The sequence below is a fragment of the Somniosus microcephalus genome, chromosome 8, assembly GCF_052327205.1.
Source record: "Somniosus microcephalus isolate GS21.2 chromosome 8, FLI_Smic_1.0, whole genome shotgun sequence".
Taxonomy (NCBI): Eukaryota; Metazoa; Chordata; class Chondrichthyes; order Squaliformes; family Somniosidae; genus Somniosus; species Somniosus microcephalus.
The window spans coordinates 141,185,309-141,204,117 of NC_140994.1; the positions used below are offsets into that span (position 1 = coordinate 141,185,309).

Genomic DNA, 18,809 nt, shown 5'->3' on the forward strand with positions numbered 1-18,809 from the left:
GCTGAGTCCGAGAATTCATAATTATGATGTCCTGTTTGTCCCTGAACTCAGCTTTATGTTGACATCCTATCTTTCACCAAAACTGGTTCCTTCCATCTCCGTAACATTGCCCAGCTTTACCCCTAATTCTGGCCACCTGCTTCCATGTCTTTGTCATAGCCACATTCAAGTATTTTATCTTTCCTTGCTCTCCCCCCATCTTCCATAAACTACAAATTGTCCAAAATTCTGCGAATGTATCCTTTCCCACACTAAATCCTGCTTGGCCATCAACCCCATCTCCACTGACAGTCCCTGGTATATTAAATTCAAAATCCTGGTCCTCATCTATAAATTCCTTCATTGTCTTTCCCCACTGATCTCTGTAAACTCCAGCAGCCCCATATCTCCTCCCAGGTGCTCCTTTCCTCTGACTCTAGCCTTCTGTGCATCCCTCCTCCCTTTGGCCCAATATTTGTGACAGAGCTTTTAACTATCTCAGTTCTACTCTTTGTAACTCTCTACCTCTCCATGTTCAAAAAACCTTTTCAAAATCTTCCATCGAGCTTTCAGTCACCCCACCTAATCTCTCCAATCCTGGATCGGCATTGATTTTTCCTTACATCTATTTAGGAAGCACCTTGTGATGTTTCTTTATATTGAAAGTTGTTTTTGATTATTTTTAACAATGGACTTTTGGTGTCCAGTTTACCTTTTAGGAATTTTTAAACAGCCAATTCAAAACATGTATGGCCCAATCCTGTACAGGGCTGTGGCAAACCTGGGAGAGATGTGTGTGGCACAGGCTGCACTCGACAACAGCCTGCTGAGACTTCACCACCCTGGATGTCAGTGTAATTTTTGACTCCAGCAGATGTTGTAGCTGCATCTGCTGTAGTGCTAACTTTTTGGAATTATTCTTGCTTCGTTCATTCTAATGTAGTGTTAAGCACTTTGTCCCAGATCTTTGGTGACATGATTGTGTCTTTTTCCCTATGCCATCTACATCATTGCATGTGCTTTTGTTTTCACATCTACTAAACTGTTTTTTCAAGAATATTTCACCACACAGGGCGAGGTTTGAGAGGATATAATAGGAAGTCACCAAACTACACTCAAAAGCCAATTCAAAAATGATTGTACAAGTACACCTTTAAGGGAGCTGAGGTTTGATTAGCATTCACGTTATCCAATTATACAGCAACGGGAAGCCCATCAATGGCCAATCAGCGAGTCTAAGAGGCGGGTCCACAGCCTCTATGACGCACCCATGCAGCAGGCCACGATTGGCGGCTTCCGAAAACGGAGACGACATTGGCTCCTGGGGTAGCCGCGTCATTACGGTAGATTTAAAATCCATTTGAAGCCGGAAGTGTGGAAGCAGGGGCTGTTGTTGGGCAGGATGGTAATGAATGTACCAGCAGCTGGGGGAGAGATATATATATATATACACTAGACACTAGACCCTGGACCCTGAGTACTGGGCTTTAGGGTAAGAGAAACAGAGTGGACCCTGGGTGAGAGAGAGAGAGAGAGAGAGAGAGAGAGAGAGAGAGAGGGGGCTCTGAGATTATGTGCTGAATTCGGATAAGAGAGTGAGAGACCCTGTGTACTGGGTAAGAGAGAAAGACGCGATCCTGTTTCCTGGGAGTTGGGATAAGAGAGAGAGAAAGAGACTAGACCCTGTTTACTGGGAGTTGGGTGAGCAAGAGAGAGACCCTGTGTGCTGGCAGTTAAAGTGGGAAAGGGAAAGACTAGACCCTCTGTACTGGGAGTCAGGATAAGAGAGCGAGAGACTAGACCCTGTTTCCTGAGAGTTGGGGTAAGAGAGAGAGAGAGAGAGACTAGACCCTGTTTCCTGGGAGTTGGGGTACGAGAGAGAGAGAGAGACTAGACCCTGTTTACTGGGAGTTGGGGTAAAAGAGAGGCACACACTAGATCCTGTACATTGGGAGTTGGGGTGAGAAAGAGAGAGAGACCCTGTGTGCTGGTAGTTACAGTGGGAAAGGGAGAGACGAGACCCTCTGTACTGGGAGTTAGGGCAAGGGAGAAACTAGACACTACTGGGAGTTATGGTGGAAGATAGAGATTAGATCCTCTGTGCTTGGTGTCTGGAGGAGACATAACTGAAACCTTTTAACTTTTAGGAATGTGGGTGTGAGAGAGGGGGGAAAATTCCCTTTTATCAGGTGGTGGACGAGCGGGAGCAATAGGCCCTCTGTACCAAGTGTTGGGTGGATACTATTCAGGCCAACAACAACCCTTGACTGTTCCAAGCTGTGCCAGCTTGGCTTGGTGGATCATATAGATTGGGGGAAACCATGTCATCTGTCTGAGCCAGGAGGAAATCCGTCCTTGTAGTTGATAGTCCTGTAACCTAAATGCAGCCTTGACATTTGCCCGCACCCTACTTCACGAATCTGAAGAGGTAAGTGATTTTCAGTGTTAAAGTAGTTCTATTTTAAACACTTTGAAATTCAGAGAGATGGACCGACTGTAATGTTGCACAGTGCATTGGAACATCAGTGTCTGGTGTCAGGACTGTAGGATCACAGGTTCAAATGGCCCCACACAGCTGTCAGAGCTGTTGTACATGCTCATCACGCATAATAAAATTTGACCATCTTTGTTCTCCAAATAAGGTTTTATTAAAGGTTAAAAATAACAGAAAATGCTGGAAAAACTCAGCAGGCCAGGCAATAGCAAAATACTGCGGATGCTGGAAATCCAAAATAACAACAGAAAATGCTGGAAAAACTCAGCAGGCCAGGCAATAGCAAAATACTGCGGATGCTGGAAATCCAAAATAACAACAGAAAATGCTGGAAAAACTTTATTAAAGGTTATCTGGACTATACATATTTTGGACTGGTATAGCTAAGTTCTCATCTGACTGAGCCTGTCTCTGCTGTTGCTGATCATTTCACAAGGCTATGTCTGTATTTATACATCAATAATACCAGCTTCTCTGGTGAATCTTCCAATCTAAAATGTTGGTGACCATGTTGGTAACCAAGTAAATAGCCCAAAGGTTCCATTGGAGACTCTACAGTTTAAAATTTTTTTTTTTTTTCCAGTTTTGCCCCCCTGTTCTCCTGATCATGCCTCATGCTGAGATACTGTTCCACCTGCGCTGGCAGTTGTCCAGCACTTTTCCCAAATTGCCATTCTTCATGAGTGAGCTCAGTGTTGACTGGCTATTTGATTGTGAGAAGCACCAAAGCTGAGCCCAACCTTGTCCTCACTGAGATCTGCACTTGCTGTGTTTTCCAGTGGAGGTTACTGGCTACTGTTCAGGAACCCTGGCTCATTTCATGCTCCAAACCCAGGGGCACTGAGGAAACCATTGCACTCCCACTGCCACCCCCAGCTGAGATCTCACAACTCAGTAATTTGGTCTCTGTAGCTCAGTTCCAAATTGGGTCCTCATTTACTTACTGAATCATCTGACAAGTTTTTTTTCTCTCCTCCGTGTTCATTCAAAATAGGTTTTTATTTTAGATTTAGCTGTGGGTTTAACTTGTGATTTAAAAAAAGCTGGCTCAGTGTCTACTGCCCTTGTGGCACCTTGTCTTCCAGTGTGACTGAAATACATTAAATTAAGTTGCTTCCGTTGTGCCAGCAGCGCACATTTCTCCTGCTGATTTTGAAACTTGCAGTCTGTCACATCTGTGTGCACAATTGTATTGCAAGTTTAAGAAGCTGGAATGGACAGTACAAGCTAGCCCTATGTCCATTTTTAATTCTACATACCCAGCGCATTGTCTAAAGAGTCAAAACTTGTGGAAGTCGATGGGTACAAGTGACTGCCGTGTTACACATTATGAAGTGAGCTAGATTGTGGGATACTGCCTTCGCTGCTGGCTACTACACAGGGCAGGGATGGTATTTTTATTCCACAACTGGATGGTCAGAGCTGTTGGGATTTTCATGCTACATTTATACTTGTAGTTTAAAAAAAATAAACAACCAGCCATCTTAGACTACCATGTAATTGCAGCCAGCAGTGATCCATCTCCAGAGCAGCAAATAGCTGCTCTGTGTAGATACCAGGATAAAGTAAACAAACTGGTGTCGGGAACCAGGTGGAGGAATGTTTGTAGAGAATAATGGATACCAGCTGAGAGATGCAGCTGTGATATAATGGGAGGGGTTCAGATGGTTTATTGGGAATGGACAGAGTCTGAATTCCTCTCCTATGTTGTGCATCTCTCTGTGTCTTGGGGGATGGGGTTTTCTGGGATATGCCAATCCCAGCCTGTAACCAGGTCCTGGGAGGGTGAACAAGTTGTCCAGAGTGACCAGCCACACCTTTTTGTTTCTCCTTACGGTGAGTGCTTGTCCTGAACTTGGTTGAAATAGCTCATCACATGGGATGACCGTGAGTGCAGATGTACATCTCTGTCTGGTGCAGTGATTTGGAGCCGCCTTGGGATGTGGGAAGGGAATTACTAAAAATTCCTGAATTCATCCCCAATTATTTCTTATTTCGGTTAACCACATTGACTAACCATTGCTTTTCAGTATCGAGCACTGTTGAGCGCTGCTTAATCTTTTACAGAATAACATTTTTAAAGGGTGTTGTGGAACTACAAATCCAGTATATGTCGACGGTCACATCCCAGGAAATTTTGGATGAATCCATTTCATGGAGAGAATGGAGAAGGAATCATACCTATAGAAAGTAGTAAAGCATTTCTACCTATGTGACTGAATCTCAACTTGCATCACTGGGATAAATGAAAGTTCCCCTCACTACTTTGCTTTTTCCTCTCCCAGGTATTTGGGGCCTGTATTGCAATGATGGATGAGTGTGAAGATATTTCCATGGCTCTCAGTCCTGACTTCTGTCCAAGTTTCCGACTAGGATGCAAGAAGTTGCTGTCTATCATCCAGGACACCAACTCTTCGATGTCCTTCTCCCCAGAGCCGATGACCTCGCCTGTGCCTAATCGTGCACTCAACATGAGCAACCTTAGCTCCTGTGATGGGTAAGCAGGTAGGGTGAGGGGTGCTTTCACTTCTAGCAAGTCATCCCATGATGGTTGAGTGGAGAGGGAAGATTTTGTCTGATGTATTGGTAAGCTGGGGTGAGGAGGAAGCCCAAAAATCTCCTTTCAATGGGGTTATGAGAAGTCTTAGGAAATGGGGAGCTGGATGATATCTCTGCCTGTTGGATTCAAGTTTTGGGCACATTTAGGAAATGTATAGGATTGTGCCTGCTTTGTGCATCCTCCTGGCATTGGCTATAGTTCCGGGATTTGACCTGCCAGAGCTGTTGACGTCAGGAGTATGTTCAATGGAAGAGTGGAGTGGACAGGATGCTTCCTGTTGTGTGGCTGAGGATCTTTCCTCTTGGAGGTTGATCCATCAGGACCCAGCTGGGAAAAGTCAATATGGAAGACCATGGCCGGAGTGAGGAAGGGACTGTGTATGATGTAATGACATCTGATGGGCTGTTCACATTCTGAATTTTCAAATTTCTCCGTGACCCAGGTGACACCCTCCCTCTTCAATCTTCTCTAATCCTGTGACCTAGCTTGCTCGCTCTGCTCTTCTGACTCTGATCTACTGTGCGTTCTTGTCCCCCAACCCCCTCGCAGAACCCCATCAGCAACCGCATCCTGTATTCTGGAATTCTCATCCTAAATTCCTGATCTTGCTACCCTTATCCTTGCCTTTGGAAGCCTCCTCAAAATTTATCCCATGAATTGTGCTTCAGCTCACCCCTCGTAACTTCTCTCCCACTTCCTGTTCGGTGTCGAGTGCTCTTTCTGTCGAGAGTTTTGGGGATTAGGGTTATGTGAAAGATGCTATATAGATGCACATTGTGTTTTTGTTATACAGGCTGTGCGATTTGACTCCTTTGTTAGACAGTCAGTCATAGCAGCTCCATACTGAAACCCTTTTGTCATTGTGGCTGTTCGGAGCATCCCTCACTCAGAAGGGTAAATACTGGCCCAAGGCCAAATGGGAATGCGGTGGTTTAATGCAGTAAGGATGGTGTTGAAGAAAAGAGAAGGAGGGAGCTTACTGCAGTTGACTCTAGCAGACAGATTCTGTTTTTAACTAAATAAATAAAAAGCACTCCGGTTTGGAAGATTTGATTTAAACTATAATTGAGTTTCCTGAAGACAAGTCCATTTTATGAAGTGAGCTTCAAAAATGCCCAGCTGTTAAGAGTCCTTTGGGACCGTTTTAATGGAAAAAAACCAGCAAAGAAATGTTTATTACATTCCTGGTGGAAACCCTATTGGATAGGGAAATGACATTTGTTACACTAAAACTGTACAGTGGAGAGGTACACAACACTTGACACTGAATCATCACCACCTGTTGTGGGGTAGGAAAATCGAAAATTCAATTAGCACCTGATCCCAAGTGAGCCGGGCTCAGTTAGACACCTCCTGAGTAATATTACTTTTGGCTTAGTTCAGGGCTAGGTTATGTATCTGGGAATGCTGAAATTTTGTTGGAACTGTGGACAATTGGGTCGTTTGGTAGCTGGCAATCTTTGGCAGTGTTTTAAGACTGAAGAGAGTGGTAGGAAATGGTAAAAGGAAAGGTCAGATTTTAAGGAGAAGGATGTTTAGAAAAGAGGCTGCAGCATTTGTGTCATGTTGGAGAGATGAAATAAGGCAGTTAAACAGCTTTATAGAAAGAAACAACAGAAGAAAGCTTTCAAGCTACATTGCACAGGAGATATAGCTGGTGTTTTTATAGGCAAGCATATGTGATAATTTCTGCAAGGTGGTAGTAACCACAGTTAGAAAATTATCTGCACACCTTTTAAAGGTAAGCTTGAAGATCTGAGGTCCTTTAGAATTGGATAGAGAGGCTGATGTCCGAGAAAGTGGAAAAAAATGACAATTCCCCTTGGGCTGAAGTTAAAGTGTACCCCAAGCAGTGCACTTGTTTAAAAAAAATTTTTTTTTTAAATGATGCGAGCAGATGGACTTTGGATGACATTTAGATCACTGTAATTGGGATAGTATGGGGATCTAGAATGAATATTCCAGATGTGAAGCATTGGCTTTAGGGGAGTGGGCAGAAGAATCCAGTGTTAGTATTTTTTTCACTTAAGTCAGAAGGAGTCAACCTTCATAGCAGTATCGTTTAAAGATGTTTCTCAAACTCCGGTAAATTGGCTAGAAGTACAACCAAGTTGAGAGGAAAAAGATATTTGTGTGTAAAAGGGGAGATATGGTTCAAAATAGTTGAAGCATTTTGGAGCTGTAATTTGTTGTAGCTGATGCTGGATTAGTCCCATAGACCAGCCAGGCCCATCCAAGCGGTGTCTTCCTGTGTCTCTACGCAAGAAGTAAAGAATAAAATTTAGAATCTGTTAATTACCAAGAGGTGCTGCTGACCTAGCAAAATTATATAGTTTTGATCCCCATTTTGTGGCGCAATTCTCTGTAGTCCAAAGGCCCAAATGAAAATATACTTGGCCGCCTTTTACCAGTAAGAATTAAAAGTTAGCGATGATGCTCAAAAACTGAGTGGTGAAGGCATCGTATGAATTGCAGCTAAGTGGCTCTGGTTCTCTTTTCAGTGACACACCGAAACGTTGTCTGGACATGTCAAATCTGAGTAATGGAGGTGAGATGTCAGCATCTCCAGAGATTGTACACAGGGGTCAGTAACACTTTTTTTTCTTCAAATTTATTATTCTCATTGCAAAAGCCAAAGTGTGTCTTTCCTTGGGCTATAACTATATATTTGAAATAAATACAGAGAATGCTGGAAAACACTCAGCAGGTCGGGCAGCATCTGTGGAGAGAGAAAGTGTTTCAGGCCGATGACCTTTCATCAGAATATATATTTGAGTTCTTTGTTTTTCTGAATGCTTTGAAAAGAGCTGGATGATGAATATTACAACTTTTTGAGGTTAAAACTTTACAAGAAAAATCATTTTTTTTTTAAAACTTCAGTGAAAGGCTGGTTCACCGAAAGCAAGACGGGGGATAAGTGCCTTATTTCTCAATTCTCAATATAAACAAAATAAGGATTATTTGCATCAAGATTTATTTCTGCAGTGGTGCTGTCTATTTATCCAGCTGTGGTGAATAGGGTACGAATTATTTGTTTTCCAGAAGCAAATCAAAATATCCTCGCTTCACTATTTTTGAGCAGAAGTCTTAAACTTCTTTCTAAATTCTTTCTCTGGAGATGTGCACTACTTTCACACTCTGGCAACCCCACCCCTGAGTCAGAGGAGCAACTTGTGCTTCACTGTGAGTAACACCATGGCGGTCCACCAGTTTTGTATTTAAAATGGTGCATCTTGCATGCACAGATATCTCACTTCTGTTACAAATGCAAATCAATCTTAAAATACCGGGTGTCTTCTAGCCTCTGGCCTGAAAAAGGCCACGCATTCCAATCTGCAAAGCCTCCTGACACGCAACTAACCTGTGATTGATCTGAGCTTTTATTTACTTCACAACAATTAAGTGTCTCTGTCCTTTGAACTTCAGTAGTTTTAAAGCAAAATAAAGATATGCAGAGGTGTAATTGTTTGATTGGCTGCTGCCATCATGCGTCAAGTTGTCCTGCACATTGTGCTCATTGAAGTCTTTGCTGGAGTGACATGGTTACAATGCATAAAGCTGGAGATTTCATTGAGGGGGTGAATTGATGGTTCCATAGGTTAGAGCTGTGCACTGAGCCGGAACTAATGTTCACCTCTGACCTGAAGTCATAAATATGAATGCTCCATTTTGGCCTTTGCTGGCCCTCACCTTCTCCAAGGCTAGTTGTGTGATGGTTCTGGCTGTGCCTTGGCTAGAATGAGGGGAAGAGGTAGGAGAATCTGACTCCGACCAGCTCATTCTAGCAGAAGTGCGTCTGCTGACAGGCAGTGGAGGAAATTTCCATTCGTTAGAATGGTAATGAGGGAATAACTATATACAAGACAGTCTCTTTTTTTAATTTCAGTTTCGTACCTTGACTCACCTGGTCTAACAAACGCACAATCCGGAGAATCGTAAGTAACGTTCAAAAACTCTGCCACTGACTCGATGAGCCCTTTATCGGAATACACTAGAGAAATCCACAGATTGGATAATGAGAGCTACACATAAATTCTTGTGGATGCAGCATTCTAGACTGGAGAGCTATCAAAAATGCACTTACAAAGGGAAAAGTATAACTTTTTTTTTAAACAACACGAGAAGCTAAAGATGAGGAAAGGTGATTTAGCCCATCCAAGTTTCCAAATTTACTACTTGATTATAAAGTCTTGAATTTGTTTCAAGACTCACCCCTGCATGCATACCAAACCCTTATCCCTCTGTTCCCTGCTGAATCGGGCATCTGTTCATCTCGTTTCTGCATGATTGATCCAAGTCCATGTGATGAGAAAGGCGATGTGGGTGGTTTGTGTCCGTTGATCTCTTTTCCCCTCACCCTGCCCATTTCCAGAACGAGATGGACCATTGATCAACAATGGGAGTGTGAAGATGCCAATGGTCGTGTGCGATATAAACCGTTTCCGCCCTCTCTCCCTCTCGATACTGCTTGCTGGCAGCTGCATTATTCAGATAACGTCGCCTCCGAGAAATCAAATGCGATCAGTGATGCTGATTGTGTTAAAATTGGCCATTGCGTTACTTGTTTAATATTTGGAAGAAATTGTGTTCTCTTTCCATCTACCCACATCCCTCCCCAAAACATGGCAATTGAGTGGAAAGACGAACTCCTAGGGACATGTTCTGGGAAGAACTCTCCTCTTCCTAGACTGCTGATTTATGTGTGCAGTTACTTGGTGAGCTTGGGGCTACCATTAATTTCTGCTCTGTGGCAGCTGTTCAGGAGAGGCATGTTCTCCTGGACTGTTGTCCCATTACTACATGAGCGCTAACCATTGACACTGCCCTTGCAGGGATTTCTGTTTTGAAAATTGTTGTGTAATTTCCTTTTAGGCTGAAGACCACGCCTGATTTGAAGAACATGAAAGCAAATGAATGATGTGTGTCGTTCTAAATTAACGCACTCGATCCTAATAGGCCTCCGCAAAGCGGTGTGGACCCCCAAACCAGACTAAAATCCTCCTTGGTTTGGGGTCTGCACCTCTTTGGAGATTCCTATTGGGATTGAGTATGGTTCATAATTAACTTTGGGACTGTTCTGCCCCACTCCCCCTCCCCTTCAGTGGCAGAGGCACTCTGGGTCAGGCTGGACAATGCAACATCAGCTGTAGCTACCACAATATCTCTGTAGATTGTGGGGGACAAAACCGTACTTGATTTGGCCACAGCTGCTCTCGAACCACCTGCCAAACGTGTCTCTCCAAAAGAAAAGAAAGACTTTATTTATACAACACCTTTCATGACCTCAGGATGTCCTAAAGCGCTTTATAGTCAATGAAATACTTCTGAGGTGTAGTCACTGTTGTAATGTAGTAAGCGTGGCAGCCAATTTAGGCATGGCAAGATCCCACAAAACAACATTGAGATAATGACCAGATAATCTGTTTTTAGTGCTGTTGATTGAGGGATAAATATTGTTCCGGGCACCAGGCAGAACTCCTGCTCTTCTTCGAATAGTGCCATAGGATCTTTTACATCCACGTGGGATGGATGTAAATTGGTTTAACGTCTCATCCGAAAGTCGACATCTTTGTCAGTGCAGCACTCTCTCAGTACTGCACTGAAGTGTCAGCCTAGATTATGTGCTCAAGTCTGGAGTGGGACTCGAACCCACAAACTTCTGACTCCGAGGTGAGTTCGTTCCCACTTGCTGTGGGGAGATGCTGACCTCTTTCTGAGCTTCCTGTTGATGCAGGAGAGATCAGGAGCTTATGTTATTACCCCTGTGATGCAGGCATTGAAGCTGCTCCATTGGTCTTTACTGGAAAAGCTGACAATTCAATATGGAGCACTCAAAGATTCCTATTTGTATGATGGCGCTTCTTACCCTGGACAGTTTGATTTATTGTAGAATTTGATTCTCTGAATTTGCCTTTGTGGCTTCAGTTCCTGCCTCTTGTCTCCCCAGTATTTAAATGGCCCTACCGCTGGCTGTTGCTGTCTCTGTTGTAAAGTGTAACTGTCTCCTCTGATTTTTTTTTTTACAGCAAGCAACCCATGGGAAGAACCCAACCACTTCTGGTAAGAACCTGCATTTCCAGTGAGAAGTAACTCTTCAGAGTATGCAGCGTGACAAGGGGCAAGGAACAGAGCTGTTCATTCTTGGAGTTCCCCCCCCCCCCCCCCCCCCCCCTAAAAGTAACTGGCACAAGAGCTGTCTAATTTGGAGAGCACACTGTTTAGGGAGATGAACACGGGGCTCTCGGGAGCTGTGCTTAGCTGTGGTGAGGCTGTTTGTAGCATCTCAGTAGGAGAGGGGTAATATGCCAGGGGGAGGGAGATGGGGAAAAGGGGTTTTTAACATTCATTTCTATCTTGTATTTAAATTTTCCCAAATTTATTTATTGTTTTGCATATTCTCAATCTGTGAAAAGAATTTCCAAGAATTCTAATTTTACCATGGATTTTGGAATGTCGGGTTAACTGAAGTAAACCAGCGGTTTCAAATTTCCCCAAAAATTGGTTTGGAAACCTTTGAAATATTCCCAGCCCTTCCTTCCAAAAAAGAATCAATTTAATAAAAGCCTTGGTTATCTGTGCGTGGTCCCTCGCCCCTTCGGTCTGCGGCCCCCTCGCCCCTTCGGTCTGCGGCCCCTTCGGTCTGCGGCCCCCTCGCCCCTTCGGTCTGCGGCCCCCTCGCCCCTTCGGTCTGCGGCCCCTTCGGTCTGCGGCCCCTTCGGTCTGCGGCCCCTTCGGTCTGCGGCCCCTTCGGTCTGCGGCCCCTTCGGTCTGCGGCCCCCTCGCCCCTTCGGTCTGCGGCCCCCTCGCCCCTTCGGTCTGCCGCCCCCTCGCCCCTTCGGTCTGCCGCCCCCTCGCCCCTTCGGTCTGCCGCCCCCTCGCCCCTTCGGTCTGCCGCCCCCTCGCCCCTTCGGTCTGCCGCCCCCTCGCCCCTTCGGTCTGCCGCCCCCTCGCCCCTTCGGTCTGCCGCCCCCTCGCCCCTTCGGTCTGCCGCCCCCTCGCCCCCTCGGTCTGCCGCCCCCTCGGTCTGCCGCCCCCTCGGTCCTCCGCCGCCCCCTCGGTCCTCCGCCGCCCCCTCGGTCCTCCGCCGCCCCCTCGGTCCTCCGCCGCCCCCTCAGTCCTCCGCCGCCCCCTCGCCCCCTCGGTCCTCCGCCGCCCCCTCGCCCCCTCGGTCCTCCGCCGCCCCCTCGGTCCTCCGCCGCCTCCGCCGCGCTCCGCCGCCCCCGCCGCCCCCTCGGTGCTCCGCCGCCCCCGCCACCCCCTCGGTGCTCCGCCGCCCCCTCGGTGCTCCGCCGCCCCCTCGGCCCCATGTTACTGTCCAGCCAGAAGGTGCCAGCCTCTGCCACTGAAAGTTAGGCCAGGCAGCCCAGCTAGCTTTCATTGCTGCCCTGATGACTCAACCGATTTTAGAGGGTAAATAGCTGAGTCATATGGAGCAGGAAGGCCCTGGGTTCAATTCCCATTCTCTGCTGATTTTAATTCATTATCTTGATTGAAGGTTGACATTTCTGGCCCATCCCTAAGGTTTGATACAACTGAGTGGCTTGCTTGGCCACTTCAGAGAGTAGTTAACATTCAACTGGAGTCACATATAGGCCAGCCCAAGTAAGGATTAGTAGCTTTCATTCCATAAAGGACATTAGTGCACCAGTTAGGTTTTTATAACAATCCAACAGCTTCGTGGTCACTTACTGATTTTAGTTCCAAATTAAAATTTTTTTTAAACTGAATTCAATTTTTCCACCTGCCGTGGTGAGATTTGAACTTGCGTTCTCGGGATTAGTCCAGGCCTCTGGATTATGTACAGTCCAGCAACATAACCACTACACTACCGTACCTGATTACAGCTGAAATGGGACTCTGGGTGCAACAATTGACCTCGGCACCCCATGGTTAGGTAAGGAAAAATCAGGCAGGGTTCCCGCTTCTCATTGATATCCAAGTTGCCCATGCTGAAAGTGGATGAATGTTCAGTGAGAACAGGCACAGGTTCACTGAGATGTGCCCCCTGCGCTGCCCCCCCCCCCCCCAACGATTCACATAGCTGTATAAGTTTTGTTATGAAGAATAACCACTCGAAAGAGGTCCTGGAGGGTAACTAGCAGGTGCAGAACTGCGCACAGGAGGAGATAGCACCTTTAGGAGAGAGAAAAGCCTTTGGGAGTGGGGGAGGAGGAGGAAAGGGAAGAAATTGAATCAGATCATTTTTTAAATTATTATTTGTGTATGCTAAACAGTTGCTGTAGTAACATGTATATACTGGAATTGTTCAGTTTTCTGTGACACAAACGCCTTGAATTGATACAGTAGCGTGGTGGTTATGACCCAGAGGCTGAGAGTTCAAATCCCATCTTGACCAGTTGAGAAATTCAATTCACTAAATCAAGTCATTGTGGGCTGGTATCAGAAATATAGCCCCTGAAAGCGGTCACTTTTTTAAAAACTCAATGGTCTCTCTAATGTCCTACGTGTAACCCTGACTTCCACAGCACGTCCCAAGGACAAACTTTTGAAGAAACCTGTAAACGCTGCTGACTGTTGAAGTGTAGAACTCCATTTTTTTCCTCGCCTTTCCATCCCTAACATTTCCCCAACACACCAAGTAAGATTGAGGAAAATAAGGTGAAAAAATACATTTAACAGAAATTCCACTTAAAAAAAAATATATACATTTACTGTATATAGATTTGTTGCCTTGCAGCCGAAGATTCTTTGCAGCAGTCCTATGTTCAGAGTGTCTGGTTCTCGGAACTTGCTCCAGGACCACATGGATTTCAGAAGCCTGGGCCACGACAAGGAAAATGTAAGGAGTGTGTTCATTTACTTTTTTTTATATTCTAAATTGGTTTCATTTGAAGCACCGCCTATTGCATCGTCTGTGTATTTTTAAATTATTGCTGCAGTTTGGCTGTTGTGTGTCAAGATGAAGGATATCATTTGGAATATTTTTTTGTAGCTGGTGTGACTGGAACGTGCTTGCTTGATAAAACTCCATCTGCATTTCACTTCCAGACCATAGAGATGTTGAATTTTACAGAACAAGAGGGTGCTCAGCCCACAATGCCCGTGCTACCATCTACTGAGTCCTAGATACAGCACTTATTAGGTGCACAATAATGCTTGCTTTGCACTTCCCCTCCCTCCATCAAACACTAGCTGGTCCAGTAATAACATGGATTAGATACAGAGTGACTTGCTTTCTATTGCGCTCCAACCTATTTTCACCAGTCAGACATTTCTATTTCTTTCTGCATCCATCCTAATCGCCTCTGAGATGTGGTCAGTTTTATGCTGTGGGTTCATTCTCAGTAAGAACTGGCTTTGGAATCCACGCATGAGCCTAATTTCATTTAAATTCCTCCCTCGGAAATCTTGTAGAGGCAAAAAAAACCCCAAACCTTTTTAGCATCCATTTTTTGAATGTTTTTGCGTAAACAGTAACTGCTGGTGGGAAAATTGAGCTAAGTTTAGACATGCAGTTGATGCTGCAGCTATGTTAGATAGTCTCCACTATTGTTAATTCCAAACCCCTCACTGTTACATGACTAACATAGACAAGCTGTAGAGGCCAATTAGTCTGTTGGTGTTTAACTTTCACTTGAGCAGTTGTTCTAATCCCATGTGTCCGCCCCTTCCATGTCCCTTAAATGTTGACACGGTCTCTGTTTCAGTCACTAACTCTGGCAGTGCATTTCACAGCCTCACAGCTCTCTTTTTAAAAAAAAAAAATTAAAAAAAATTAAAAAAAATAAAGTTTCTCCTACTTTTACTCCTTAGATACAGGGGTGGTGCCAGAGGACTGGAGAATTGCAAATGTTACACCCTTATTCAAAAAAGGGTGTAAAGATAAACCTAGCAAATACAGACCAGTCAGTTTAACCTCAGTAGTGGGGAAGCTTTTAGAAACAATAATCAGGGACAAAATTAACAGTCACTTGGACAAGTGTGGATTAATTAAGGAAAGCCAGCATGGATTTGTTCAAGGCAAATTGTGTTTAACCAACTTGATTGAGTTTTTTTGATGAGGTAACAGAGAGGGTTGATGAGGGCAATGCGGTTGACGTGGTGCACATGGATTTCCAAAAGGCGTTCGACAAAAGTGCCACATAATAGGCTTGCCAGCAAAGTTGAAGCCCATGGAATAAAAGGGACAGTGGCAGCCTGGATACGAAATTGGCTAAGTGACAGGAAACAGAATAGTGGTGAACAATTGTTTTTCGGACTGGAGGAAGGTATACAGTGGTGTTTCCCAGGGGTCGGTTCTATAACCACTGCTTTTCTTGATATATATTAGTGACTTGGATGTGGCTGTACAGAGCACAATTTCAAAATTTGCAGATGACACAAAACTTGGAAGTATAGTGATAGACTTCAAGGGGACTTAGACAGGCTGGTGGAATGGGTGGACACGTGGCAGATGAAATTTAACGCAGAAAAGTTGAAGTGATACATTTTAGTAGAAAGAATGAAAAGAGGAAATATAAACTAAAGGTACAATCCTAAAGGGGGTGCATGAACAGGGACCCCTAGGGGTATATGTGCACAAATCATTGAAGGTGGCAGTGCAGGTTGAGAAAATGGTTAAAAAAGCATACGGGATACTGGGCTTCATAAATACAGGAAACTCTTTGGTATCCGGCACCGACGGGCCCGGGATGGTGCCAGTTGATTAAAAATCCCGGATGACAGAGAGGGTTATCTACCGAGGCTATTTTTAACAAACAAAAATTAAAAAATCAAGAAATGTGCAGTATACAGTAGTTGGGTACTTGCCTACAAATGTTGTGTAAATGGATGGTGGAAGATACTTGATTAAGTACAGTACTGCCAGTTGAGGGTAATCCATAACTACCCCCACTGACTAATTCGGCCACTGCAGGAGACTCGGATTCGGCAACATTTCCGGTTATTGAGGTGTTGTTTTCGGCATATGAATTTTGCCAGTTAATAGCACATTCCGGATATTTAGGTGCCGTTTCCTGTAGATGCATAGAGTACAAAAGTGAGGAAGTTATAATGAACCTTTTATAAAACACTGGTTCGGCCTCAACTGGAGTATTGTGTCCAGTTCTGGGCACTGCACTTTAGGAAGGATGTGAAGGCCTTGGAGAGGGTGCAGAAAATATTTTCAAGAATGATTCCAGGGATGAGGAACTTCAGTTATGTGGATAGACTAGAGAAGCTGGGGTTGTTCTCCTTGGAGCAGAGAAGATTGAGAGGAGATTTGATAGAGGTGTTTAAAATCATGAGGCATGGGCAGAATAGAGAGAAACTGTTCCCATTGGCAGAAGGGTTGAGAACCAGAGGACACAGATTTAAGCTGATTGGCAGAAGAACCAAAGGCGACATGAGGGGAAACTTTTTTACTCAGTGAGTGGTTAGGATCTGGAATGAACTGCCTGAAAGGGTGGTGGAGGTAGACTCAATCACTGCTTTCAAAAGGGAGTTGGATAAGTACCTGAAGGAAAACATTTGCAAGGCTATGGTGAAAAGGCAGGGGTTGGGGGACTAGCTGAAGTTCTGTTGCAGGGAGCTGGCACGGGCCGAATGGCTGCCTTCTGTGCTGCAACCATTCTATGATTCTATGATTTCTGTTTTAAATCTCTTGCCTTTAATCCTCTATCGATGTCCCTTGGTCTAGGCCCCTCAATCATTGGAAACAGTCTGTTTCTGTCTACTATCCTTCTATATAATTGTAAACGGCTCTACCAAATCATTCCGTAATTGCCTCTGTTTTAAAGAATAGTCTCAAATTTTCAAGTCTATCTTCATATTTTGTTTTCTCAAACCAGGCAGCAACGTAGTGAATCAACACCGTACCCTTTCTCTTGCCTCAATCGTTCCTATAGTGTGGATTCCAACACCCCACACAGTACTCCCAAATGTAGTCTTGCTAAGGATTTATGTAGATTCACCATTACATTTATATTTTTATATTCTGTATCTCTTGTCATAAACCTCCTAATTTCTATTAGCTTTTTTTCATGACCTGATCCACTTGAGGTGCTGCATTTAATGTCTTGTGAACCTGATCCCCAAAATCCCTCTGCGCATCCACATCACCCATGTTTTCCCATTCATGGTATAATTTTTTTTTACCAAAATGTACCATCTTGCCTTGAATTCCATCTGCCACTTTTTTCCCCACTGCACCATCTTATCAATATCCTCATGCAGCTTCCTTTGGTCCTCCCGAAGTATTTACTGTGCCTTTTTTATTTTGGTATCATCTGCAGACTTTGACACCACTCACCAATAATCATCTTTGTTGGCCTTGGTAACACAATCACAGTAATTACTCTTGACATTGAATATTCAGTTAGAAAACAAAGGATATTAATCACAAAGTTCACTGAGACTGGTTCATGTGCGGTGATTTGGTTTGTGTGTACTGGGGGAATCGGAATGCTGAGGTAGCAGACCAGTCTTGAAGTTGACTGCGATGTACAGATTTCACCAACAATGTCTAATGGAATTCTTGTGCTCTCTTTCCCCTAGGAAGGAGACTGGTTTAAAAGACCCATTTGCCCAGCTCCCAGGATAACTTTGGTCCCTTTACAAGACCCAGAAGTCTGTGGAACAACATCTTCCTCCATATCCTCTGTGGTGAGTCCAACTTAAACAGGTGTGTTTAAGGGAATTTGAGTGGTGTTTTTACATCTTTAAATTTGGTGTTTGTTTTCCTTGCCTCTTTTCCCATCTCTGCTGCTATTCTTTGGATGAGTGCAGTGAGTATCATTGGATTACTCAGCTCTTCTTAACTTTGCACTCCTCCTCCCCTTGAGGCCTGAGGACATTTGAGGCCAGTTGTGGCTGCTCTACTGAGATGCACTAATTCAGCACGTATCAAGGATGGAACCTGGGATCTTCCTGGTCAGGATGGGTCTGTGAGTAACCCAGGATCTTGTGGGTCAGTGAGTAACCCAGAACCTTCGTGGTCAGGATGGCCGGTGAGTAACCCGGGACCTTCCCAGTCAGTGTGAGTCAGCTGCACCCTACAGTGTGTTTAATGACTAAGCCATTGGGATGCCCTGACTAACTCCTGCAGCAATGTCTTGGGGCTGAGATGGTTTGCCTCCAAAAACCACAACCATCTTCCTTTGTGCTAGGTATGGCTCTAGCCACTGGAGAGTTTTCCCCCTGATATTCATTGACTTCAGTTTTACTTGGTGCTACACTCAGTCAAAGGCGGCCTTCATGCCAAGGGCAGTCGCTCTCTCCTCACCTCTAGAATTCAGCTAGTACAAGTTGAGCGTCCCAAATCTGGAGTTCCGGGACGATTGGCAGGGGTCGTAATCCGTAAAATGTTCTGGAATCCGGACACCCTGAGGGAGGCTTACCAAAAGCGCAACCTGGGCCTTTCCATTACTCTGCTGTCTGATGTGTCCATGTCAACTGGAAGGTTTGATTTTAAAAATGAGACGTTTTGCTGAATTGCAGATTTAAGATTGGGGGTGGGGTGGTGGTGTGGGGATCAATCTTGCTGCACAATGAGTGGGCTACTATGTTTAACCATAGATTATTCCTGTGACTCTCTCCACACAGAGGGGGAGCAATGTTGTATTCAGTTATTTTTGTAATTTTAAATTTTAGTTTGACTTTGAGATGGAGGGAGTCAGTCGTCCGACGTCAACCGAACCTCCCTGCCTAGATGATCCCATGAACGAAGACAGCACATATGATGTGTTTTCGGAGCTGATGCAGAATGATACAGAGGTAATGCGGAAATCCTCATCTTGGTCGTTCTTCCCCATGGACGATCTCCCTCTTCAATCTGTT

General features: G+C 44.7%; 1 protein-coding gene across 1 annotated transcript in view; it reads left to right on the plus strand.

The window, feature by feature from the left end:
- Positions 1-1,351: 1,351 nt before the first annotated feature.
- LOC147113826 (M-phase inducer phosphatase 1-B-like) overlaps positions 1,352-18,809 on the plus strand; it is a 44,655-nt gene continuing 27,197 nt past the window's right edge. The window contains exons 1-8 of the mRNA XM_085995188.1: positions 1,352-2,407; positions 4,759-4,970; positions 7,535-7,617; positions 8,920-8,968; positions 11,060-11,093; positions 13,732-13,833; positions 17,529-17,636; positions 18,624-18,746. Of these exons, the coding sequence (XP_085851314.1) occupies positions 4,780-4,970; positions 7,535-7,617; positions 8,920-8,968; positions 11,060-11,093; positions 13,732-13,833; positions 17,529-17,636; positions 18,624-18,746 (690 nt within the window). The 5' untranslated portion in view covers positions 1,352-2,407; positions 4,759-4,779. The remainder of the gene's footprint in view (positions 2,408-4,758; positions 4,971-7,534; positions 7,618-8,919; positions 8,969-11,059; positions 11,094-13,731; positions 13,834-17,528; positions 17,637-18,623; positions 18,747-18,809) is intronic.